This window comes from Macaca nemestrina, chromosome 10 (genome assembly GCF_043159975.1).
Source record: "Macaca nemestrina isolate mMacNem1 chromosome 10, mMacNem.hap1, whole genome shotgun sequence".
In the NCBI taxonomy this organism is placed as follows: Eukaryota; Metazoa; Chordata; class Mammalia; order Primates; family Cercopithecidae; genus Macaca; species Macaca nemestrina.
In genome coordinates, this window is record NC_092134.1 from 143,101,308 (window position 1) to 143,127,307 (window position 26,000).

Genomic DNA, 26,000 nt, shown 5'->3' on the forward strand with positions numbered 1-26,000 from the left:
TTCTTTGACAGGGTCTTGCTCTGTCACCCAAGCTGGAGGGAGGGCAGTGGCACACTCACAGCTCGCTGCAGCCTCGAACTCCCAGGTTTAATCAGTCCTCCCACCGCAGCCTCCCGAGTAGCTGGGATTGCAGGCACACACAGCCATGCCCAGATAATTTTTTTGTATTTCTTTTAGAGACAGAGTTTTCCCATGTTGCCCAGGCTGGTCTTGAACTCCTGGGCTCAAGTGATCCTCCTACCTCAGCCCCCCAAAGTGCTGGGATTACAGGTGTGAACCACCATGCCTGGCCCAAACTCACTTTTATAACAAACACATTCTCACAGTAATAACATTAATCCATTCATGAGGGCAGAGCCCTCATGACTTACATCTTATTACGCTCCACGTCCCAACACTGTTGCAGAGGGAATTAGGTTTCCAACACACACACTTTAGGGGATACATTCAAACCACAACAATGACTGAAAGGGCTTCTGATTTCAGCCTACTAAAAGACTACCTGACATTAAGAGCAATGATTTCTTTGAAAAGAATTATAGACTGTGGGCTTTGCCAATGCTCCTAGACATCTGTTTTTTAATAAGCTCCTTGTTATTGCCAAAAGTTATGTGTTAGGCAGTAATTGTTCAGTGTGGGAAACAAACTTTAATTTTTTTTTTTTTTTTTTTTTGAGACGGAGTCTCGCTCTGTCACCCAGGCTGAAGTGCAGTGGCCGGATCTCGGCTCACTGCAAGCTCCGCCTCCCGGGTTCATGCCATTCTCCAGCCTCAGCCTCCCGAGTAGCTGGGACTACAGGCGCCCGCCACCTCGCCCGGCTAGTTTTTTGTATTTTTTAGTAGAGACGGGGTTTCACCGTGTTAGCCAGGATGGTCTCGATCTCCTGACCTCGTGATCCACCCGTCTCGGCCTCCCAAAGTGCTAGGATTACAGGCTTGAGCCACCGCGCCCGGCCTGGGAACAAACTTTAATAGGTATAGACTGAAACTTTGCAGTGAAAAAAGGCAAGAGACTGTGTAGTAACACAGTGACTCTTGATCTCTGCTGTGGTTCCAAACATCTAGGCAGCTGTCTCCTGCGGCTTAGCATGTTCCCTACCTCCGAGATTCTGACTGGCAGTATGGGTTGGTCATGGGAGGAGCTGAGTGCAGACCAGGAGGAGAACAGACCCAGGAAATGAACAGCCTGTTTTCTAACCACAGGTGCCTTCTTCATCCCCTACCTCGTCTTCCTCTTTACCTGTGGCGTTCCTGTCTTCCTTCTGGAGACAGCGCTAGGCCAGTACACCAGTCAGGGAGGCGTTACAGCCTGGAGGAAGATCTGCCCCATCTTTGAGGGTGAGTAGCTCTGTACCTGATTCCAAAGCATCTTCATTCATGGTTATGAGCCTTATTTGGAATGACTTGAGTGATTAATAGCAGTTCTGAGGTTAAGACTGCGAGTCTCTAGGCTAAACCCTTGGTTTGTGGGCTGCATGCTAAGCTAGTCAGCTGATCCATCAGAGAATGGGCGAGAAACAGCAGCAAGGATGGGGCTAAGGTTTTAGGTTAAGTAAGTAGAGTGCAAAGCTACTTTAGCTATATGTTTTAAATACATAGCTATGTTGTTGTATTTTAAGACATATTTAAATCAATTATAAAAATTTTAAAAGAGAACTTTAAATGAGAAAAAATTATTTCATTAATAGTTCTATCTTGGCTGGGCATGGTGGCTCATGCCTGTAATCCCAGCACTTTGGGAGGCCGAGGCGGGTGGATCACCTGAGGTCAGGAGTTTGAGACCAGCCCGGCCAACATGGTGAAATTAAAATACAAAAATACAAAAAATACAAAAAATTAGCTGGGTGTGGTGGTGGGCACCTGTAATCCTAGCTACTCAGGAGGCTGAGGCAGGAGAATCTCTTGAACCTGGGAGGCGGAGGTTGCAGTGAGCTGAGATTGCACCACTGCACTCCAGCCTGGGTGACAAGAGCGAAACTCTGCCTCTTAAAAAAAAAAAAAATTCTATCTTGACACAAGTATTTAAAATTTACAGTATTTAATTTCATTATTTCTCCATATATAGGATTTTCTTTAAGTTTTTATTTTGAAATAATTATAGATTGACAGAGAGTTACAAAAATAGCAGTTTTGCTCAATGATAAATTGAACTCCCAGCCTCAGATAATCCTCTCACCTCAGCGTCCCGCATAGCTGAGATGACAGGTGCATGCCACCACCGTCCACCTTTCCTAGCCCAATTCTGCAGTTTCCCCGCAGGCATTGGCTACGCCTCCCAGATGATCGTCATCCTCCTCAACGTCTACTACATCATTGTGTTGGCCTGGGCCCTGTTCTACCTCTTCAGCAGCTTCACCATCGACCTGCCCTGGGGCGGCTGCCACCATGAGTGGAACACAGGTACGGTCATCTCCCGAGGTTCTGCTTCCTCCTCCCGTTCTGCCACGTTCACCGGAAGTGGGATTGTCCCTGTATCCCAGCTTAACACGGACACACCAGAAATCACCCAAGCAGATCATGGAGAGCTTATGTCAAGAATAAGATCGACAATTCACCAGCCTCACAGGCAAAATGTCAGGAACTTTTTAAAGAAAAAATTAACATCTTCAATGAGAACTGACCACTTTTATGTTGTTTAGCCATTTACTTAAATCAACTTGGAATATAGTTAGTTTGATATATGGATACGTGTCTTGTTCCTTCATTTGTTTCTCATATCTTCTTTCTGATACATTTTGGGTCTTTCAAACTTGCAATTCATCCGGACTTGCTTGTCGGGGTGGCAGAGGCGGGAGAAAATCCGCATACAAGTGGACCCGCACAGTTCGGATCCATGTTGTTCAAGGGTCTGCTGTGATTTATAATAGCAATTGCAGTCGTGTGTCACTGAATGACAGGGGTACACTCTGAGAAATGCACTGTTGGCATTTTGTCCTGTATGAACATCACAGAGTGCACACACACACCCCTACATGGCACAGCCCATCACACACCTGGGCTGCGTGCTGTAATACTGTACTGAACACTGTAGGCATGTGTAGCACAGTGGTAGGTGTTTGTGTATCTAAACATAGTGAAACCTAGAAAAGGTACAGTGAAGATGCAGTATTTTATAATCACATGGGAACACTGTCATATAGGTGATCCGCTGTTGACTGAAATGTTGCTGTGTGCTGCATATCTGTAATTTCTCCTGTGCTTGTAAGACTACCTGAGCCACCCGTGGTAATAGAACTACTGACTCTAATGTGTAGAAAGTAACGACAACAGGCTGGGCGCGGTGGCTCACGCCTGTAATCCCAGCACTTTGGGAGGCCAAGGCAGGAGGATCACGAGGTCAGGAGATCAAGGCCATCCTGGCTAACACGTGAAACCCCGTCTCTACTAAAAATACAAAAAACTAGCCAGGCGCAGTGGCGGGTGCCTGTGGTCCCAGCTACTCGGGAGGCTGAGGCAGGAGAATGGCGTGAACCCGGGAGGCGGAGCTTGCAGTGAGCTGAGATCCGGCCACTGCACTCCAGCCTGGGCGACAGAGCGAGACTGTCTCAAAAAAAAAAAAAAAAAAAAAAGTAACAACAACAACAAAAATATCTAGAGCAATGCTGTCCAAAAGAACTGTCTGTAATGATGAAAATGTTCTTTGCACTGTCCAATACGGTAGCTATTAATACCAGCTACATGTGGTTATCTACTGATTTACCTTTTCTGGGCAGTCGCAGTGAACCAGTGTAGGTTTGGCGTGACTCCTACATGTGGTTATTGAGCATCTGAAATGTGGCAAGTGGTCGGAGGAACAGAACTTTGACATGTGCATTGAATGTTAACTTAAACAGCCACAGGTGGCTCGTGCTGCCCCAGTGGACAGCATGGCTGGAGAGCACAGGGGACACTCTTCAGCTTGGATTCTTGGCACATCCCTCTCTCCTTGTCCAAGTATCTTCCAGTGCCAGTCAGCGAGGCCCTACCCCTTTGAAGTGAGCTAGCCGTGATTAACTCTTTCTTTCTTTTTTATCTTTTTGTTTGTTCGAGATGGAGTCTTGCTCTGTCGCCCAGGCTGGAGTGCAGTGGTGCGATCTCGGCTCACTGCAAGCTCCACCTCCCGGGTTTAAGCAGTTCTCTGCTTCAGCCTCCCGAGTAGCTGGGACTACAGGTGCCCACCACCACGCCCAGCTAATTTTTTGTATTTTTAGTAGAGATGGGGTTTCACCATTTTGGTCAGGCTGGTCTTGAACTCCTGACCTTGTGATACCCTGCCTAAGCCTCCCAAAGTGCTGGGATTGCAGGTGTGAGCCACTGCACCTGGCTCAATTCTTTCTTGCTCAGATAAGTTACTCAATTCTGAACTGGAGTTTGAATCCTTTACTTACCCGGAAAAGCATTTTGCGTGGTTAGCATGATATTCTTTATCCCTTCATGACCTGACTCCTGTCTATGTCACCACCTCACCGTTACCTCCCTCGCCTTGTACTTGCTGCTCCCCTTCCAGGCACGCCTTTGTGCATCACTACCACCACCTCCATTCCACGCTGATTTTTCAAAGGGAAAGTAAACCTTGGGGGTACCTCCTCTGATACCCCAAGACCGCATGAGGCTCTTCTTTTTTTTTTTTTTTTTTTTTTTTTTTTTTTTGAGACGGAGTCTCGCTTTGTTGCCCAGGCTGGAGTGCAATGGCCGGATCTCAGCTCACTGCAAGCTCCGCCTCCCGGGTTCACGCCATTCTCCTGCCTCAGCCTCCCGAGTAGCTGGGACTACAGGCGCCCGCCACCTCGCCCGGCTAGTTTTTTGTATTTTTTTAGTAGAGACGGGGTTTCACCGTGTTAGCCAGGATGGTCTCGATCTCCTGACCTCGTGATCCGCCTGTCTCGGCCTCCCAAAGTGCTGGGATTACAGGCTTGAGCCACCGCGCCCGGCCGAGGCTCTTCTTAAATGTGTCTGGTGGCACCTGCACTGGCCCCGGCCCTACTGCTGCACTTCCCTCACTTTTCTTCTGCTTGTTGACTTGATTTTCCCACTAGTCATCAGATCGTGAGAGCAGAAAAGGTGTCTTTATCTCCACAGCTCCTGTGCCTAGCACGGTGCTGGCTCTATCATAAGCACTCAAAACTATTGACTGAATGAATCGAGGTTTGAAGATCTGTTTTATTATAATTAGTCTGGGGGCAGTGGCTCACGCCTGTAATCCCAGCACTTTAGGAGGCTGAAGCCAGCGGATCCCTTCAGCTCAGGGGTTCGAGACCAGCCTGGGCAAGATGCTGAAACCCCATCTCTACTAAAAATACACAAATTGTGCCGGGGTGGTGGCACACACCCATGGCCCTCGCTACGTGGGAGGCTGAGACAGGAGGATCGCTTGAGCCTGGGAGGTGGAGGTTGCAGTGAGCCGAGACTGTGCCACTGCGCTCCAGCCTGGGTAGCAGAGAGAGACTTGGTCTCCAAAAAAAAATCTGTTTTATTGTAATTCTTTAGCTTTATGTATATATTTCTTTTCTTCGTTTTTATTTTATTTTTAAAAATATCTTTGTGTACTGAAACCAGCCTTGACAACCAGCTTGTCAGAGAGTAAAGATTTTATCCAGATCTCAGTGGAGTCCCTCTTAAAACGATTTTGTCAATTTTTGGTGGCCTAGAGCGTTTGCTTCAGGGCATCGTTAGGCCTATCTTCCTTTGGATCGACTGGCGGTCTCTGGGACAATTCTGAGGCAAATTGAATACCTGAGTGTTATTTTTTGACATTGTTGACATCTCTCCCGGTGAGCCTGGTTTTACTCAGAGCCCAGCATTTGAACAGCACAAGACACGCCGTCCTGCCAAGATGAAATAATGCTTTTCTGGGTGTGCTGCGGTGTCAAGGAAGTGAATGGTTTAGTGGACAGAGCTCCCAGCTGGCCTTCAACCACCCAACAGATATGTGTTGAGCTCCTGCCATATGATACCAGGCTCTGTTCTGAGCACTGGGAATATGGTAATAAACAAAAACAAAGACCTCATCCTCCTGGCCACCCTCATTCTAGCGGCGGGAGGTAGAGACGTAAACAAAACAAGTGGATGAGACGTGTCCGGGAGGTAGAGACGTAAACAAAACAAGTGGACGAGACGTGTCCGGGAGGTAGAGACGTAAACAAAACAAGTGGACGAGACGTGTCCGGGAGGTAGAGACGTAAACAAAACAAGTGGACGAGACGTGTCCGGGAGGTAGAGACGTAAACAAAACAAGTGGACGAGACGTGTCCGGGAGGTAGAGACGTAAACAAAACAAGTGGGTGAGACGTGTCCGGGAGGTAGAGACGTAAACAAAACAAGTGGGTGAGACGTGTCCGGTTAGAAAGCAGCAGGACATGTCATGTTAGAAGACGGGCTATGGAGGAAAATAAGACAGAGACTGTGAGTTTTATGGGTGGGGTTGCAATTTTCAGTGGCATGGTCAGGAACGGCCTTACTGAGATGCCCCTTCAGCACTGGTCTCAAGGAGGAGGGGAACGAGGCATTGAGCTGGGGGACAAGAACTCTAGGAGGAAGGAGCTGAGGCGGCACCTAACACGCCCCGTGTGCGCAGGGAACAGGGTGGTTGTGGGAGGGCAGGTGGCTGAGGGAACGGTGCGGGAATGGATCCAGTAGGGCCTTGAAGGCAACTAAAGGGGTTGCAGCTTCTTCCTTTGAGTGGGATGGGAAACCGATTGGAGGCCTTGGCCTAGGGTGTGACATAGAGTGATCTAAGGTTTAACAAAATGGAGATTTCACGAGGGGAGCAAGGGTGAAAACTGAAGGCCAAGTAGGAGCCGGGAGCGGATGGTGCCTACCCTCTACCAGGGTGGTGGTAGTAGAGGTGACAAGAAGGATCCGTCTAGGTATTTTGAAGGTGGAACCCAGACAACTTGCTGACCTGGGTTCCAGCCTACGCTTGCTCATTCATGAGCAGATACAGGCCATTTATAAGACGATCCACTGTCTTCATGGGCACAATGGGGAAAACAGTATCTGTTTTAATATTTCCCAGGATTAGGATTATTGTATTTATCAAACATAAAAAAGTCAATACTCTTTGTAAAACTCCAAAGTCACATACAAATAATGAGACCATTTATTGAGCACTCTACATCCATGTTTTCATTTAATTTCTTATCAATCCTACGTAATGGATCTCACTATCTGCATTTTAGAGACGAGGGAAGCCAAACACAGAGAACTGAGTTATAACTTACGCCCAGATGCACAGTTCATACCCGGGGGGTCAGCATTCAGGCCAGAGCCTTCCAGCCTGTGCTCTTGGTCATTCTGACACGTCACTTCCCCAGAAACCGTTCTTATTATTCCTCAAAGGTGGTGACTTTGCACAGCGTGCCTACCTAGAAATGTTAGTGTGCTTTGAAGCAGCTGGTCTGGAGAGCATCTTTCCTGTTGCCATCTGATCATGCTTAAGGAGAATATATACCCAAGCATCTATGTACCCACATGTCCAAGTGTGCAGTAGAGAGTCAGCTGCGTTTGTTGAGGTTACCGTGTGTGGGAGGATGTTTTGTGCAGATAACCTTAGCCTGGCTTCTGCCAAACACCTTCCTTCCCATTCTCCTAGAATTTCATCCCGCTCTCTAGTTGTGTCATATGCTGGCTGGTGATTTTTCTCTTTTTTCCCTCCTCGTGACCCATGGCTAGAACACTGTGTGGAGTTCCAGAAGACCAACGGCTCCCTGAATGGCACCTCTGAGAACGCCACCTCTCCCGTCATCGAGTTCTGGGAGTAAGTGAGACCCTTCCCCACCCAGTGTGGGCCATGTGTTCAGAAGAAGGGTATGGGGAGGAGGTCACACCAAGGTCACTCTCAATAGACAGCAAGGGAAGAATTTCCACTAAGTGGCTTTTTTCTGTGGTGCCCGTGTTTGTGGTTATTGCAGGACTCGTTTCAGAGATAAGACTCTTGCAGTTCTCCTTGGGCTGTGCCTGGCCTTCCTTGCCAGCACCCCTGCCCCTCGTCAGAGAATGTGTGTGCATATGTGCTCTCACTCCGCACTTCCTCCTCCCTGTGGCTACAAGTGTGTGGACTGTGACCCACCCCTCCCCCCAGTACTGATATTCACCCAGGGCAAGAGTCCTGCTGTCAAAAAGTCCTAAAACCTTGGTTGGGAACATAGGTGCCTGCACCTCCTTCCCCTGGCTGGGGAGAAAGCACTTGGAGCAAACTTACCTGGGACAGTCTCCATTCTCCACCTTTCTGCAGTCTCCGTTCTCTACCTTTATGTCCACCTCCAGCTCTGCAGTCTCCATTCTCCACCTTTATGTCCACCTCCAGCTCTGCAGTCTCCTTTCTCCACCTTTATGTCCACCTCCAGCTCTGCAGTCTCCGTTCTCCACCTTTATTTCCACCTCCAGCTCTGCAGTCTCCGTTCTCCACCTTTATGTCCACCTCCAGCTCTGCAGTCTCCGTTCTCCACCTTTATGTCCGCCTCCAGCTCTGCAGTCTCCATTCTCCACTTTTATGTCCACCTCCAGCTCTGGGCTAAGGATGTCCTCATGTGAAGAGAGCAGAGAAGCCTTTGGACAAGAGCCGGGAGGCACAGCTTGGCTCCACTGTCCCAGGAATGGGGCCACAAAACTGAGGCTGGCAGAAAAAGTAAGCCAGGTTCAACCCTTCTTTCCCCAGGCGGCGGGTCTTGAAGATCTCTGATGGGATCCAGCACCTGGGGGCCCTGCGCTGGGAGCTGGCTCTGTGCCTCCTGCTGGCCTGGGTCATCTGCTACTTCTGCATCTGGAAGGGGGTCAAGTCCACAGGCAAGGTTCGTGTGGGGAGCTCCTGCCCCTCCCATCCCCGGACTCCCTGTCTTCACTAGGGGCTGTCACCCAGGAGTTCTCGAAGCTGTGGCCCCGTCGAGGATGGGAGGCAATGACCCAGCAAGGATTTGATGCAGCTTCCGTCCTTGCTTCTGTGCCTCTCCTGGATTCACGTGCTTCTGGATTTTGGGACTGGAAGAGAGCAAGAAGGACAGGAAGGACACCTCCAGGGTAATCTGATCTTGGAATTGATGATGTGTGGGCACATTGCAAATTGAACACGAGTCATGATTCCCTAATTCATACAACAGTTCTTTGGAAAAAGAATTCCATGAAGACACTTCATCTCAAAATGACTCTTAACCCACTCAAGAATTCCGGGGGACTCTTTGCCCTGGAGCAAAGAGGGCATTCTGAATTCTTCCAAACTCTTGCCCTGGGGGCCTCTCCTAATCTGGCTGCCTGGTTGTGCTAAGCTATGTGAGGACAGGGGTCATGTGTCACAAATCTTTTCATATCTGACAATCCTTGCCATGAATGCCAAGCACACTTGTTGGGAGAATGCCAAATGTCATTCAGTCACTCAACAAATATTTATTGAATATGTGTCAGGGGAGGCGGGAGCTTTTAGCTGGAGGGAGGAAGGGAAGAGGGGAGGCTGTGGCTCAAGGGATAGGGGAGATGGAACTATATCAGGGAACCGGCCCCTAGTATTTCAATGTAGGTTCTTTCTATTTTCCATAAGTGTCAGCCAACTGAGAAATAAAGAGAGACAGTACAAAGAGAGGAATTTTATAGCTGGGCTGCCGGGGGCGACATCACATATCAGTAGGACCGTGATGCCCACCTGAGCCTCAAAACCAGCAAGTTTTTATTAAGGGTTTCAAAAGGGGAGGGGGTGTAAGAACAGGGAGTAGGTAACAAAGATCACATGCTTCAAAGGGCAAAAAGCAGAACCACTAATAAGGGTCTAACAAAGATCACATGCTTTTGAGGGAACAGGACAAGGGGCAAAAGTAGAGCTACTAATAAGGGTCCAACAAAGATCACAGGGCAAAGGGCAGAAGCAGAACTACTGATAAGGGTCTATGTTCAGTGGTGCATGTATTGTCTTGATAAACATCTTAAACAACAGAAAACAGGGTTCGAGAGCAGAGAACCGGTCTGACCACAAATTTACCAGGGCGGAGTTTTCCCCCACCCTAGTAAGCCTGAGCGTACTGCAGGAGACCAGGGCATATCTCAGTCCTTATCTCAACTGCATAAGGCAGACAATCCCAGAGCAGCCGTTTATAGACCTCCCCCGAGGAATGCATTCCTTTCCCAGGGTATTAATATTATATTCCTTGCTAGAAAAAGAATTTAGTGATATCTCTCCTACTTGCACGTCCACTTACAGGCTCTCTGCAAGAAGAAAACTATGGCTCTTTTTGCCCGACTCCACAGGCAGTCAGACCTTATGGTTGTCTTCCCTTGTTCCTCAAAAATCGCTGTTATTCTGTTCTTTTTCAAGGTGCACTGATTTCATATTGTTCAAACACACGTGTTTTACAATCAATTTGTACAGTTAACAAATTTATCACAGTGGTCCTGAGGTGATGTACATCCTCAGCTTACAAAGACCACAGGATTAAGAGATTAAAGTAAAAACAGGCATAAGAAATTATAAAAGTATTATTTGGAAACTGATAAATGTCCATGAAATCTTCACAATTTATGTTCCTCTGCCGTGGCTCCCAGCCGGTCCCTCCATTCGGGGGGTCCCTGACTTCCCGCAACAGAACTAAACAGCTGCGGGCGAGCTGGGAGCAGGAGGAACACTCCCTTGACCTTTTCTGAGGAGCTCCTGCCCCTGCCTCCTGCCCCTGCCACTTCCTCACTCACAAGCTCCTTGTCTCTCATTTGCCCATGACTAGGTGGTGTACTTCACGGCCACATTTCCTTACCTCATGCTGGTGGTCCTGTTAATTCGAGGGGTGACGTTGCCTGGGGCAGCCCAAGGAATTCAGTTTTACCTGTACCCAAACCTCACGCGTCTGTGGGATCCCCAGGTAAGAAACCACAGACAGGAGCCCTCACATGACTCCCAGGGCACCTGAGCTCCAGGCTTTCCCTGCACTCTGGCAGGGAACCCCTGCACCTAGCACTACCCTAGGATGTCCACAGTGGCAACAGGGGTGCACCCTTCCTTCTCTAGATATCTGTTTGTTGCTGGAAAGGGGTCCCAATCCAGACCCCAAGAGAGGGTTCTTGGACCTTGCACAAGAAAGAATTTGGGGGGAGTAGAATAAAGCAAAAGCAAGCTTATTAGGAAAGTAAAGGAGGCCAGGTGCGCTGGCTCATGCCTGTAATCTCAGCACTTTGGGAGGCCGAGGTGGGTGGATCATTTGATGTTAGGAGTTCAAGACCAGCCTGGCCAACATAGTGAAACCTCCCCCTCTACTAAAAAATACAAAAATTAGCCGGGCGTGGTGGTGGGAGCCTGTAATGCCAGCTACTCGGGAGGCTGAGGCAGGAGAATCACTTGAACCCGGGAGGCGAATGTTGCAGTGAGCTGAGATGGCACCACTGCACTCCAGCCTGGCCAACAGAGTGAGACTCTGTCTCTAAAATAAAATAAAATAAAATAAAATAAAATAAAATAAAGGAATAAAGAATGGCTGCTCCATAGGTAGGATGCCCCAGGGCTACTGGTTGCCCGTTTTTATGGTTATTTCTCGATTATATGCTAAACAAGGGGTGGGTTATTCATCAGTTTTCCAGAAAGGTGTGGGCAATTCCCAAAACTGAAGGTTCTCCCCCGATTTCAGACCATAGAGGTTAACTCCCTTCGCATTTGTAAACTGTCATGGCACTGGTGGGAGGGTCTTTCAGGCATGCTAACGCATACTAATTTGCATGTAAAGAGTGGTGAGGAAGACCAGAGGTCACTTCTGTCGCCATCTTGGTTTTCGCGGGTTTTGGCTGTCCTTCTTTACTGAAACCTGTTTTATCAGCATGGTCTTTACGACCTGTGTCTGGGGACGTGACGACCTCCTGTCTCATCCCGTGACTGAGAATGCCTCACCTCCTAGGATCGCAGCCCAGTAGATCTCAGCTTTATTTCACCCAGCCCCTGTTCAAGCTGGAGTCGCTCTGGTTCAAATGCCTCTGACGTGTTAGCAGCTGTTTGTGGTCATAAGGTGTTGGACACTGTCCCTTCTTGGGTTCACAGCTGCCAGGGAACCCAGGCAAATATTACTAGGGTAATATTTCTAGTAATATTTCTCAAGGGCCGCAAGTGTCACTCACAGTCCTTACTCGGGTATCCTTCTCCCATCCTCTCCCCACCCACTTCATACATTTATCTCTTAGGGGCTTGTCTCCTACTGAGCTTCCTCTTTAATTCTTACCCCTCAATCTGCCTCCTGGTTCCCTCCCTCTGCCCATGTGACCCACGTCTAGGTCTCAGCTCCCTGGCCCTGCCCTCAGCCAGCTGGGCTAGTGTTAAGTTTCCCTGTCAGATGTCCAGAGACTCCGGGTCTCCTCCCCACCCTGCCTTCATGGTCTGCACTCCCTCTGCTACAGCTTTTTCACCGTCTGGGTAGGGAGAGCTGGTGTTGCCTGCTGCCTGAAGGGGGTTGAAAAGCAAGACCTGGAATGGGCCGCCCCTGCCTCTGACAGGTCTCTTACCTTCCCCTCTTTGGCAGCCAGTTGAAAGCTGGCAAAGCTAGGAGGTGTTGAGGGCCGGAGGGGAGCGTGGGTAATCTCTGCCCCAGAGGCCCTGAAATGTTACGCGGTTATGCCCTGCCTCTGCCTCCTGGGCGCAGAGGCCACCCTGCTGGGGGAGTGAGTGTGCAACCTGGAGACCCTCCTCTTGTTGCTGGAGGATCTCTCTGTGTCTGTGAAAGAAGCCCCAAGGAGACATAAGGGCGAGTGGCTCCCAGCACATAGAAGACACTGGGATGGCTCCAAACGTTTTAAAATAGTCGGGCACCAGCATATTCACGACGTTGCTGACAGGGAGCAAGAGAAAGGGGACAGGCACACCGAGGCTGGGAGCTCCGTGCACACAGGGGCAACAGCTCCCCCTGGTGCGGAACGTCAGGCGATCCGGAAGCCACGCCGTTCTCCGTCTCCTGGCCGCTGCGGCCCGGTTTTGATTCTTTCATCCTGAGCTCTACTGGGACGCTGTGGCTTCCGGAAGCAGCCAGACCACTGCTCTTCAGAAACCTCCCTGCAGAGTCGAGTAGCCCTGGTCCTGAGTGTTTCTCAATAACCCTCTGGTGGGATAGAGGCTTATCTTTCCCTTCTCCCATTTCTCAGACAGCGCAGAGATAAGATTGCTACTGCCGCGTGTCCACGCAGGGTACTAGGGCTGCAGTCAGACTTTGGAGCCAAACTGTCGAAGCACAACTGGGATCCTTCTAGGACCCCAGTGCATGTTCCTCATTGTAAGATGAGCCCACCGTGGCCTAAGTTTGTGCAGCCAGTAATTATGGCAATTACCAGGCAAAGGATATCTTTGTTTTGTGAATCATAAGTCCTTTGACTTACCTAGAACCAAAGGGCTGTGGTGGACAGTAGGCGGCGAGCAGGAGTTGTGGGGGAGGCTGAGAGGAGGGGAGGCTTTGAAGGCCGGGTGAAGAGTTTGGCTTGGACTCCCCGCACACGAGAAAGCCACGGTGGTTCTGGAGCGGCAGAGTTGAGAACCAGTGGCTAAGCTGCGAAGATCACTGACCACCTTTGTCCGCAGGTAGGCCAGAGAGGATGCAGGCAGGACCAGGAAAGGTGACAGGCAGGGAGGAAGGACAGAGGGGCTCAGTATTTCCACAACAGATTCACGGCTTTGTCCTGATCAGCTATTTACAGCTAACTACTAGGGCGTGCTTCCTCTGTCCCTGACATCGTTCAGAGGCTTACATGCCTTATTTCAGCAAACGCTCACAGCAGGTCAACCAGGCAACCCCATTTTATAGATTAGGACGTTAAGGCCTAGAGAGCTTCAAGCATATTTTCACCCTCATACCTGCAGCTGGGACTGGGTCCGAAGGGTGACAAATGCCGTGCACTTTATGGTCCCCTCTTGGAGACGAGGTCCCTGGCTGCTCACCTTTGTTTCTCTCACAGCTTATCAGAAAAAACCTGAATGAATCTACTACGAGTATCTACTACGTGCCGAATCTGTTCCGGTGACATGTTTGGTACATAATAGCTTCCAGAAAACATAAAGAAGGTGGACCGGGTGGCTTTCAAGTTCTGAGCATTAATGAGGCCCTAAGTCTCTGTCTGGGTGACTGCAGGGACAAAGACCTCTTTCAGCCTGTGGTCCGGGATACCGTTCTTTCCATTCCAGCCAGCTTTGGGCCGTGCAGGCAGCGTCTGTCTTCCAAGTGCTTTGGGGCGGTGGGGAGGGGGCTGGGCCAAGTGCCAGGACGGGTCCTGAGCGGCCGCCTTCTCTGCCTGGTCCAAGTCTCATGCTGAAGCTGGGCCTTTGTTGTCAGTGAACACAGCAGCACCTGCGGGGTGTGGGGGCTCTGCCAGAGCCCTAATTGAATCTCGTTGGCACTCCCCGGGAAGTGTGATTATTCTCACTGGCATTTGCCTGGCACTCGAGAAAGGTGCAAAATTTCTTCTCCACGACACAGACCAAAGGCGGATCTCTCTGCCAAGCACTGAGGCTGGTGCTTGGGGGCCAGGCAGAGACCACGCCGTGCTCCCCTCTTGTTTGCTCCCCTTTTCCTGCCAGGCTTGCTGTGTGGGGGGCAGGTTGCTGCCTTTCCCGGTGTTCCCAGGCCTTGTCTCGTCCCCCTGGAGAGTGGCCACTGGAGACCCAGGGCTCTGCTGGAGCCCTGCGCTTTGTTCAGGCCACTCGTTTCTTTCCTGGGTCCTGGCCCTGTGCCCGTTCTGCTGCACTTTAGGAGATTGCCAAAGGCGGGGGACGGGAGGAGGGCACCAAAGAGCCCTCCTGGAACCTTTTAAATCCCTACGTGAAGCAAGTCTAAGGAAAGGTTTGTTTAGGGAGGAAGTTGAAATCACCGATTAGAACTAGTCTTTATTTTAGCATTGAAATCCAATCTATGCCACCTCATTACCAATGAAAGATGAGTTGCTTTTTAAAATAATAGCAGTAAACAGTGGCCAAAGCTAACCTTATTGCGTCCTCCTTATTTGCCAGGCCCTTTGCCGAGTGCTTGACACAGTCCAACCCTGTGAGTGTGGGGCCAGCCTCATCTTACAGAGGGAGAAACAGAAGCTTAGGGAACCCAAGAAACTTGCCCAGAATCACAAAACTAGCACGCGGGGGAGCTTGGGCTGATCTCAAGTAGTTTTTCAAAGACTACTGTCTTATTCACCGTGATCGATATTTCCAAAGAATATGAATTATTTGAGAGTTTTTTTTTTTTTTTTTTTTTGAGATGGAGTCTCGCTCTGTCGCCCAGGCTGGAGTGCAGTGGCGCGATCTCGGCTCACTGCAAGCTCCGCCTCCCGGGTTCCCGCCATTCTCCTGCCTCAGCCTCCCGAGTAGCTGGGACTACAGGCGCCCACAACCGCGCCCGGCTAATTTTTTGTATTTTTAGTAGAGACGGGGTTTCACCGTGGTCTCGATCTCCTGACCTTGTGATCCGCCCGCCTCGGCCTCCCAAAGTGCTGGGATTACAGGCGTGAGCCACCGCGCCTGGCCCCTATTTGAGAGTTTTAAGAGCTGCTTTTTATCATTCTAGAAGGTGAGATAGGAAACGAATATTTATTTATGTGTTAGGCATTTCACATACATTATTTTATTTGTTATTATACCCATTTTCCTCATGAGAAAAGGGAGGTTCAGGGAGGTTAAGTGAGTTGCCTAAGGTCACACAGCCAGCAATTAATAAAGTCAGGAATTGAGCCCAGATTAACGTAACTTCAGAGCCCGTGCTTTTCCGTCACACCACATTGCCTTCCTAAAAACAGTAGAGAGAGATGGATAATTCTGGGGGTTGGACTTGAGGCTGAAAACATTTCTCCCAGATCCTCTCTCCTCCTCTTTCCCCCCAAGACCTCTTTTTACCTGCGTTCCACCAAGAATTTTTCACACTTGTTTTTCCCTCGGTCAGCCTTCTGCCCTAGCCAAAGACATGTCAGAGCTTTCTTCCAGAAACCAGAGCTCCTGGCGTGGGCAGGGGGTGGGCGCCTGTGGTGGGAATGGAACAGCTTGCTCTGCGTGTCCCTCAGCCCTGCTTCTGACCCTGTTCTTTTCCCCATCCCAGCAGGCTTGTCGGGCAGCAGCTGTGTGGGGAGCTGCGGCTTGCCAAGCTCCCAGCGAGGGGGCTGTAGTCAAAGGCTTTGGTCAAAGAGTGCATTGACCCTTGTGCTCTGGGTTTCCAGCCCTCCTGCTGCATTTTCCTTGGTTCTCATTAATGTCTCCCCCAACTCAGTCTCCACATGACCCCACTCTGACCTCCCACCCCTGCCGAGGCGAGGTGAATGGCCAAGTCACGATTTCTCTTATTATTCCTTCCCAAGCACAAGTTCACAAAGCTGCCCATCTCAGGCTTGTGCCTCTGCCTGTGTGTGGGCAGCTACAGTGTGCTTCCTTGGGAACTCATGGCCCGGTCTGCACCCAGTGCACTGTCAGGCCCGGGAGCAAACGTCCAAGGCGTGAGGCCTCCAGGCTCCTGAGCCACATCCTGAATGACCTTTGTGGGAGGAGGTGCCTGACCTCATGAAGGGGCAGTACCCAGGAGACACGCATTGGTCCTGAGCCCCTCCACCTCTCACCCTGGGGAAACGCTTTCTCTATAAGCTCAGGGCCTTTCGCCAGAAGGTCCTGCTCTTGAAGCTGCCAATAACGTAGCCGGTGAAGCAGGAATAAGATAGAACCAAATGACTTTCATGCCAAAGTCAGTGAGTTTTCCTGAGATGACTATCTGTGCACGATCTGTGTGGTAGAGTTTTAGAAGAGAAAAGGATTTGGAACATCTCAAAGGAGGAAACAGACTGGCCAAGGCATCTCCTCAAAACTGGTGTGGCATCACACCGAAACTTTTTTTTTTTAACTGGGAGAAGCGAGACGCTGAAATTTGCAAGCACTCCTCTTGCCTGTCCTCAGGGTTTGTTTCCTTCTCTAGCATTCCCACCGTTTCCTTCTCTAGCATTTCATTCCTACCACTTCCTTCTCTGTGTGATTTCCTCACTGGCTCCAGCCCCTCCAAATCCTCCTCTGTGCTTCTTGCTGCTGACCCCTTGTTCCTGGTGGCGCCTCCTGCCTCACAGACCATCTCAGGACGGGATTCCCAGTGAACTCAAGAATGGGAGGCTGGAGACATTCTCCCCTTCCCCCTACCGTCTTCCCTACTCTGTCCCTGGCCCTGCAGAATGGAAACATGATAAGAGGATGGGTGCCCTGGGTGCACCCCGATAGGGGCATCCCATACCTGGTGACCATTAGGATCACCCAGGAAGCTCTGAAAAGGATACGAGTTCTGGGTTCTCCTTCAGGCCTAGGGATTTAGCGTCTCGACTGGGAATGCTGACTGAGGAATCGGCGTGATTCTGAGGCGGTCAGCCTGCTGATGGATCCCTCGGGCCCCTACACTGCTGAGGAATGTGGCCGCTTTGGTAGGGGTGAGCGTGAAAGGAGGGAGCAAGGGGTAGGGGCTGAGGGTGGTGACCATGCCTAGGCAGGCAGGCAAAGACCAGGAAGGGACTGAGGAATTGGAGGCCTGATATTAGCGGAAGGGAGTGATGAAAGCAATAGAGGGTTTTGTGGAAAGTAGGGGCCTGCTTGGGGGTACCGGAATGAGGCTGAGCAAAAGACACAGACGGGTCATCCGGTACCCTTTCCGTTAGGAACACAGACATGTGAGGAACACCTGCTTGGATGTCTGCGTCCATAGCGGGGTGCTCCCTGGCTGTGCGCACGTCGCCGGGGCAGGAGCGCCTGGGGAGGGTCCTGCAGATCTGCGGGGTCACTCGGTCCTGTTGCCTTGATGTTCTTTCTGTCTGGGATGTTATTCTAGCTGTTAGATCTAAATCACAACATGCACAGGCTGGGCGAGCCAGCTGAGATAATAACAATAACAGCCAACTCTATGTTTAGCTGGACTGTGATTTTTCCCCTCCCAAGCACTACAAAGCCCTTTTCAGAGGTGTTTCTGTTCGTCCTTTTGCCTTTTTGCGGGCCGAGAATTACTCTCCTTGTCTGCAGACGGAGGTGGCTGAGATGTGAGGGGCAAAGCTACGTACTGGTGGTAGCCCTGATGTTAGGGAGAGTGTTCCGGAGACCCTGTGCCTGGATTCCTCCACACTGGTCACAGGAGAAAGTGGGGGCAGAACCTAGGATCCAAACCTTGACAGGAGACCTAACTTTGTTCTAGAGCCCTGTCCCGCCCTCCTACACACTTCCACCACGGGTCTTTTAGTCTTTTCGTTTTCTTTGAATGCTTAATGCCTGTCCTATCCTAGTAGTGCCCAAGAAACTTCATCCAGGAGCCCAGGGAGTAGAGCCCACTGGGGTGACAGAGGTCGCAGGATGCCAGTGTTGGCTGAGAACAGGTTTCTCACCATCCCTAGCCAGTGTCTGGCTCAGCCACGTGCCTATGTCCTTCCATGGCTTGAATGGCCCGGCTTTCCTGGGAGTTCACCTTTCTTGCCCTTTCCCTTTGTAGGTGTGGATGGATGCGGGCACCCAGATCTTCTTCTCCTTCGCCATCTGTCTGGGGTGCCTGACAGCCCTGGGCAGCTACAACAAGTACCACAACAACTGCTACAGGTGATTGGGGGCGTGGGGCCTGAGCCACACACCTGCATCTCTCTACTGTCCCTCCAGCCACGCTAGACGAGGGTGAGTCAGAGGGTGTATCAGCTCCTGGATCTGCCCCCCTGTCTACACTTCCATATCCAACACCCCAGGGCTACCAGGAGCTGCAAGGAGCCAACTGCAAGGTGGACAGAGAATTGCATCTGAAAGGGTGGGATAGTTGTGATTGGCTGGGGGACCACAGCAGGAGGATCTGGCCTCCTGGCTGATGTAGAGGTTGGTGGGCTCAGGAGTGCTAAGTAAGCAAGCCTGAGAAGCACAACAGGTCTTTGAATAATGTCGTTTCCTTATAACTTTGATGAGAAAAAAAAAACTGGTTTCATTATAGGTTGTTTTGCATAAAGTTGCAATTTGCAAGAATGTATCGATGATAAGTGAGGTCCTACTGTGATTAGCAATGTCATGCATTGCACCCCAGTCTTGCCTGCTTGGTAACTCTGCCCCCAAAACTTTGAATCCTTACCCATTTTTCACACCATCTCCCTCACTTCACGTCCTGTCCCCGTTGTTCTCTCCTTGCCTACCTGGTTTGTGCTCAGAAAATTTAAGCCAATTTTAATACCAGCTGAAGCATAGCTGAAATGAAATCATTCTTGTGCATCTCAACATTGAATTTAGGTGACTAAGGGTTACTTCTTGTTTGGGACCACCACGTCTCTATGCCTGTGTTGGCATGCCAAATGGGATCGTGGCCGAGTGGTAGTGTCCCACGAGGAGTGGACCAGGATGGCAGAGAGGGGCGGCTGTGTGGCAGTTTGACACATCTAGATTCATGTTTTACTTCCCTGGAGCCTCATTCTTTCAGGACTACCTTGATTTATTCCATGCCTGGGCTGGGGGGGCCAGGGAGTGTTGGAGGAGAGCCCATGCTATGCGTGGTCCTCTGAATTCTGCCAGGTAGCCCTGCTCCGGCTTCCGTGAAGGGGCCAGGACAGTGTCCGTCAGGAGGGGCTGTGCTCCCAGACAGGAAGCGGGAGAGTTCACAGCCCTGTTCTGATCCTGCCATTCCGCCCTCTCCTCACCCCTGCCCCACAGGGACTGCCTCGCCCTCTGCTTCCTCAACAGCGGCACCAGCTTTGTGGCCGGCTTCGCCATCTTCTCCATCCTGGGCTTCATGTCCCAGGAGCAGGGGGTGCCCATTTCTGAGGTGGCCGAGTCAGGTGAGTGTTTCTGGGGCGGCCCGGAGGCGGGGAGCCTGGCTCAGACCTCTGGCAGCGAGGGTCGAGAGACGTTTCTGCGTGTCGCCTCCACTCGGGGTGAGCTACGGCCACCATTCAGTGGATGCATTCCGGGATGGCTTGGGGGAGAAGTAATTCCAGCTTCAAAGAGGAGGCATGTAGTGAACATTTTTCTTCCCATCCTTGGCTTCCAGTTCATTACCCTGGAGGCAGCCAATGTTATCTGCTTCGTGTTTATCCTTCCAGAAATAGTTTAGACATATATGAGAAAAAATATATATACAGACATATACATGTGATACATATTACTATTTCTATTTCTTGCCTCCTTCTTAAAAAACCAAATGATAACACACTATATCCACTGTTCTGTACCTTGTCTCATTTTGTTCATTTTAAAAGGAATCTCAAGGGGAAGTTTCTATCAGCGTATAGAGCTTCCCCCGTTTGTGAGTGACTGCCTTTCCGCCATGCAGTGCTGTTGTTGCTGCTTTCAAAGAACATCAAGGCCCAGGCTCTGATCTGAATAAGCCGTAAAATGTTGCTCTTGCTCACCTACTTTTGCCCTGTAACAAGATGATTTTTTTTTTTTGAGACGGAGTCTCGCTCTGTCGCCGAGGCTGGAGTGCAGTGGAGCGATCTCGGTTCACTGCAAGCTCCGCCTCCCGGGTTCCCGCCATTCTGCTGCCTCAGCCTCCCGAGTAGCTGGGACTACAGGCGCCCGCCACCTCGCCTGGCCAGTTTTTTGTGTTTTTTAGTAGAGACGGGGTTTCACCGTGTTAGCCAGGATGGTCTCGATCTCCTGACCTCGTGATCCTCCCGTCTCGGCCTCCCAAAGTGCTGGGATTACAGGCTTGAGCCACTGCGCCTGGCACAAGATGATTTTTTACCATGGCATTCAGAAGCACGCCTGGGCCACACAGGATGCCAAGCCCTGGGCAGGGGAGGTCTGGGATTCTCATTAAGGATAGTCTCTCTCGCTTTTTTTTTTTTTTTTTTTTAACTTTTTGAGAGGGAGTCTTGCTCTGTCACCCAGGCTGGAGTGTGGTGACATGATCTTGGCTCACTGCAACCTCCGCTTCTCAGGCTGAAGTGATTCTCGTGCCTCAGCTTCCTGAGTAGCTGAGATTACAGGCATGTGCCACCATGCCCGGCTAATTTTTGTATTTTTAGTAGAGACGGGTTTTCACCATGTTGGCCAGGCTGGTCTTGACCCCCTGGCCTCAAGTGATTCACCCACCCCAACCTCCCAAACTGCTGGGATTATAGGCATGAGCCACCGTGCCTGGCCCATGTCTCACTTTCTAAGTGTGGACTGTATGCCAGGTGCTGGGCGAGGCGCTCTGCTTGTACCATGCAACGGAAACCTGTGGGGCAGGCCCTGCACAATCCCCACCTCACCAGTGTGGGAGCTGGGACGGGCAGAAGCAAAAGACCTCCAAGGTCACAGTGATGCCCTTCACTTTTCAGAGGAACTTCCCATGGGGAGACCCAGGCTCTGTTATGTGCATTTTTTCCTGCCACACGAGTCAGTTGAGAGAAGCGTTCACGAACCGTGAGGATGTGGGTCAGCAGCACTCTGCAATCGGTGCCAGCGTCGTCGTAGGGTGACAGAAAGGGCTCCAGGCACAGAGGTGGTAAACTGGAGGCCCCAGGCCAAACCTGGCCTTGGGGCAATTTTCTTTGGTACCATCTACATTCCTTACAAATACAAGAAATCATCGCTAGCAGCTGGGGCCTGATCGCTCCGCTTCTCACCAGGCCCTGCCACCTCCTTGTGTTTTGCACCGGGTCTGCTTCACACATGTCTATGGCCTGCTGGCTTCTGAGCTCATTCTAGGCTTTAAACCTCAGGTCTGTACAATAGATCTGGAGATCTGGAGTCCTTTTAGGCCCACAGCCCTTTACACCTACCATCTCTAAATTTTGTTCTTGCCAATGAGAATGCAGTGAGAGGTACCTTGGAAATCCGAGAAACGGGTGGAGGTTGGGGTGGCTTCTCCCGGGTGAGGATGGTGGTGGCGATAGTAACTTTGGGGTGAAGTTTCCTCTAGCTCCTGGTATTCCATGGTCCCACACTGGGAAGCCATGGGTCACACACGGCCTGGAGCTGGCCCAGGCACTGGCCCGTGTTCCTCTGCTCCTTGTCGTAGGCCCTGGCCTGGCTTTCATTGCTTACCCGCGGGCCGTGGTGATGCTGCCCTTCTCTCCTCTCTGGGCCTGCTGTTTCTTCTTCATGGTCGTTCTCCTGGGACTGGATAGTCAGGTATCAAGAGGCAGCCACTCAGGGGCTGAGAGATGAGTGGGGGGGTGTGTGCTGGGAGGAGGAGCAGCGGGCATGTGGTTGAACTGTATGCCCCGAGGGCCCGTAAACTAGCTGGGGGCTGGGTGAATGTCAGACGAGGATGCCCTTTTGGGGGCGCAGGGGAGCTTGAGGGTGAGTCCTGACCTCACCAGGCAAGGACAATGGCTCTGGGGACCTGAGAGAGTGAGGCTGGCAGGGCTGATCCTGGGAGCGAGAAGCCAGCGCTCAGGGACAGGGCATCTCGGGAGCTCTCCTTGCCTGCAATCCCTTTGCCCTCTCATCCAGTTTGTGTGTGTAGAAAGCCTGGTGACAGCGCTGGTGGACATGTACCCTCGCGTGTTCCGCAAGAAGAACCGGCGGGAAGTCCTTATCCTTGGAGTATCCGTCGTCTCCTTCCTTGTAGGGCTGGTCATGCTCACGGAGGTGAGGGCCGGGGAGGCGGGGGACGACGGGGAGGAGGAGCCGAGTGACAGCTGCTACCTGTCAGTGAGGCAGATGCCCTGGCTTCGGGTCAGGGCAGGTCTTCCGGGCTTCCGGACACTAGGACTCCCTCTTTTCCCCATCCCAGGAAGGACAAAGTAGGCAGGTCCCTCCTCTGGCCTTTGGGCACAGACCACCCACCTCCAGGGATGGGTGAGGAGCCATTTGGCTCCCCAGTAAGTGAAGAGGTATGTGGAGCGTTGGATTGGGAGGAGCTGCCTCTCCAGCAAGATCTGGTGATTTCCCAGGCAGCTGAACCGAGTTCTGTGTACAAACTTCAAAGCGAGAAAGGGAGCCCTGGGGCTGGGGAGCGTTCCGTGTGCCGTCTCGAGGGAGAAGGAGGGAGACGCAGCTTGTCAGCTTGACAATATCAATGACAGCCCTTATCCTAATCCTTTCCCCAGAGAGGACACGCTATGTCTTGGGCTTCAGGGCCAGTCCCTAAGTGTTCTCAGACATACTCTAACAATCGCTGTCTTATTTCATCTATCTTCTGTCTCAAAACAATAATAAAAATAATTAGCGTCTCATATCTGCCTCGTGCTTTACGCCTTACAAATGACTTCTCTTTTGTGATCCGTCTCCTGTGATCCTCACCAGCTCTGCTCGGTGCCTCCACCGTGTGACGCTCAAGGGCGTAGGAGGGAATTTGTCTGTTCCCACTGGATGAAGTTCTTTTTACAGCTCTCTCCTCCCGTGCAGGGCGGAATGTATGTGTTCCAGCTCTTCGACTACTACGCCGCCAGTGGCATGTGTCTCCTGTTCGTGGCCATCTTTGAGTCCCTCTGTGTGGCTTGGGTTTACGGTGAGTGACTCCTCCCCTAGGTCCCCGCATCCTCCTCTTGTCTAAGGATCTCGGGGCCCTTAGACACGAAACAGGCATCCACTGCTCACACTTACCTTTTCCTGGGGCGCCTCCCTACCCAACCTCAAAAATCGGGCAAATCCTAAATTGCTGCCTTTGGAAGGACCCCCGGACGCTGCCTTGCCCACAGTCTTGGTTATAGCTGTACCTAGACCACCTCAGGTGGGCCCGTATCCCGCCCTGTCCAAACATTTTCAGCTTTTGACAACCTCGATAACCAGGAAGTAACTGCCCGTCCCCAGGCCAAGGCCTGCTTGCTGCTGTTTCTGCCTGTGAGAGCCAGGCAAGAGCTTTCTCCCAGCAGCGATTTGAACAGACAGCTGTGATGCCGTCTCTTCATGGGTCCCCGCCCGTTCTGGTCTGTTTGTGGCCCCCTCCTGATGTTCTGGGTGCCGAAGAATGACTCTCCTGCTTCCTTCTTCTTTTCTGCATGGTAGGAGCCAGACGTTTCTACGACAACATCGAAGACATGATTGGGTACAGGCCGTGGCCTCTTATCAAATACTGTTGGCTGTTCCTCACGCCAGCTGTGTGCACAGTAAGCTCATTTCAGGGATACAGTCAGATGAAGGGAGGGAGAGACGGTGGCTAGCAGGGTAGAGAAGCCGTTAGCCCTGCCATGGACTTCTCCCTAGGAACTGAAAATCATCTTAGGCTTTCACTCATCCTGCTTTTGGATTCTAGAAAACTACAGCAAGATAGATTCTTCCTTTCCATGTCACAGAAGGATAAACTGAGGTCCAGAGCTGTCAGACGGTTTGACCAACACCACAGTGTGAGTCTAACGTCACAGGCCAGGACTGAACCCGGGTGCACTGGACGGCTCATAATATTCTAATCACCACAGCAATGGTAAAAGCGGCCAGTACAGGGCACTGACTGGGTGCTGGGCCCGAGGTGCTTGAACACGTATTAACTCATTTCATCTTCACAAGAGCCCCATAAAGGAAGTGCTGCTGTTACACTGGTGTTACAGATGAAGCTGAGGTTGAAGAGGTGGTTAAGCCACTGGCCCGAGCTAGAAAGTTGCAGAGAACTTTGGTCATATCTCTTTGTGTCAGCCGTTCCCAGGCCCCCACTGTGTGCAGGATAAAACTGAGGGGCAGCGGGAGAACGAGGCATGGCCTCTACCCTCGATGCACTCATACCCCAAACTCACGATGCAGGAGGGGAGGGAAATACCTCACAGCACGCAGTGGGCACACGATCATGTCCTAACTGGGAGTCAGCTGCACGTAGAGGTGCCCAGGGGCACAGGGGCCCTGGCGTGGCAGAGTCTACTGCTGGGGGTGTGGGTTTCGGGCAGAGTGTGGATGGAGAAGATTGGAGGCCAATTGGCCCAGAAGAGCCTAAAAGGAATTCAGGCTCGGAGGATGATTTCTTCCAGGCTGCTGGGGGTGGGGGAGCTGAGGGCACAGGCCCCGCCCCCAACCCCTTTCTCTTCCGTTCCCCCCCAGGCCACCTTCCTCTTCTCCCTGATCAAGTACACTCCACTGACCTACAACAAGAAATACACGTACCCGTGGTGGGGCGATGCCCTGGGCTGGCTCCTGGCTCTCTCCTCCATGGTCTGCATTCCTGCCTGGAGCCTCTACAGACTTGGCACCCTCAAGGGCCCCTTCAGAGAGGTAGAGCCTTTGTGGGCAAGAAAGCAGCCCGGGGAGCTGGGAGGCTTCGCAGGTGCTGGCAGGTGGATGGCCAGCCGGGGTACACACAGTTGTACGGAGGGGCCCGCGGGCCTAGCCTGGGTGTCAGGGAGCGACAGAGGGGCTGCTGAGAAGTCTCAGGAAGAGACAGGGTGACTCCCAGACAGGAGCTGTGATGACAGGAGGGCAGGTGTGTGTGTGGGGAGGCAGGCAGATGTTGGTGATGAGGGAAGCTGGCAGACCTGCCCCCACTCTGCCCCCTGACAGCCGCCTCCGCGCTCCCTGCAGAGAATCCGTCAGCTCATGTGCCCAGCCGAGGACCTGCCCCAGCGGAACCCAGCAGGACCCTCGGCTCCCGCCACCCCCAGGACCTCGCTGCTCAGACTCACAGAGCTAGAGTCTCACTGTTAGGGGCAGGCCCTGGGATGGTGCCTGTGAGCCTGGCCGTGGGGATGGCTGCAGAGGGGACAGGGCAGAAGCAGCCGCATGTGCTTCCCTGCCCCGCACCTGGAGTAGATAAGACAAAAGGGGTGTTTTGGAATCCACCTGCCGAGCTGGAGGCCTCCCACTCCGACTTTTCAGCTCGGGAGTTGCTGAACAGATGTGCAAGGCCAGTGCCAAGAGTGGCCCTCTGAGACCCTTGGGAAGCTGGGTGGGGGCTGGTGGATGGGGCGAGACTGTTGCTGGCTTCGGGCCCCCTCACCCTTCATTCCATTAAATCCACATTCTTCCCGCTGACTGCTAGTGGTTCTGTCTGATTTCTGCCCCTCTGCCTGGCTGCCTTGACCCTTCCCCATGCTACAGTTGTGACTTTAGGACCTTGCCCCTCCCCATCATAGCCTCCCCCACTGAGTTCTCCCTGGGGCCCACTCAGCACGGTGATGGGGAGCTGGTGGTGGGGCCAGGCTGAGGGCCTCCATCATCAGGCATCTGGACCAGAGGGGGCTGCCCCGCCTCTCTCCACACGTCCTCAGCTTCCTTCC

At 51.8% G+C, this 26,000-nt stretch overlaps 1 protein-coding gene across 15 annotated transcripts in view; it reads left to right on the forward strand.

The window, feature by feature from the left end:
* The window catches only part of LOC105463805 (solute carrier family 6 member 13), a 56,489-nt gene extending 30,734 nt beyond the window's left edge, over nucleotides 1-25,755 (forward strand). For 11 of the 15 annotated variants that reach the window (XM_071072387.1, XM_071072394.1, XM_071072386.1 and 8 more), the window contains 13 exons: nucleotides 1,203-1,337; nucleotides 2,259-2,399; nucleotides 7,650-7,734; nucleotides 8,635-8,767; nucleotides 10,679-10,813; nucleotides 18,392-18,495; nucleotides 19,579-19,703; nucleotides 21,875-21,987; nucleotides 22,312-22,449; nucleotides 23,209-23,311; nucleotides 23,809-23,909; nucleotides 24,829-24,999; nucleotides 25,285-25,755. In XM_071072387.1, the coding sequence (XP_070928488.1) occupies nucleotides 1,203-1,337; nucleotides 2,259-2,399; nucleotides 7,650-7,734; nucleotides 8,635-8,767; nucleotides 10,679-10,813; nucleotides 18,392-18,495; nucleotides 19,579-19,703; nucleotides 21,875-21,987; nucleotides 22,312-22,449; nucleotides 23,209-23,311; nucleotides 23,809-23,909; nucleotides 24,829-24,999; nucleotides 25,285-25,428 (1,628 nt within the window). In that variant the 3' untranslated portion in view covers nucleotides 25,429-25,755. Of the gene's footprint in view, nucleotides 1-1,202; nucleotides 1,338-2,247; nucleotides 2,400-7,649; nucleotides 7,735-8,634; nucleotides 8,768-10,678; nucleotides 10,814-18,391; nucleotides 18,496-19,578; nucleotides 19,704-21,874; nucleotides 21,988-22,311; nucleotides 22,450-23,208; nucleotides 23,312-23,808; nucleotides 23,910-24,055; nucleotides 24,147-24,828; nucleotides 25,000-25,284 lie in introns of those variants that run through there. The other 4 variants (XM_071072392.1, XM_071072398.1, XR_011609467.1 and 1 more) reach the window with 3 other exon arrangements.
* The last annotated feature ends 245 nt before the right edge of the window (nucleotides 25,756-26,000 follow it).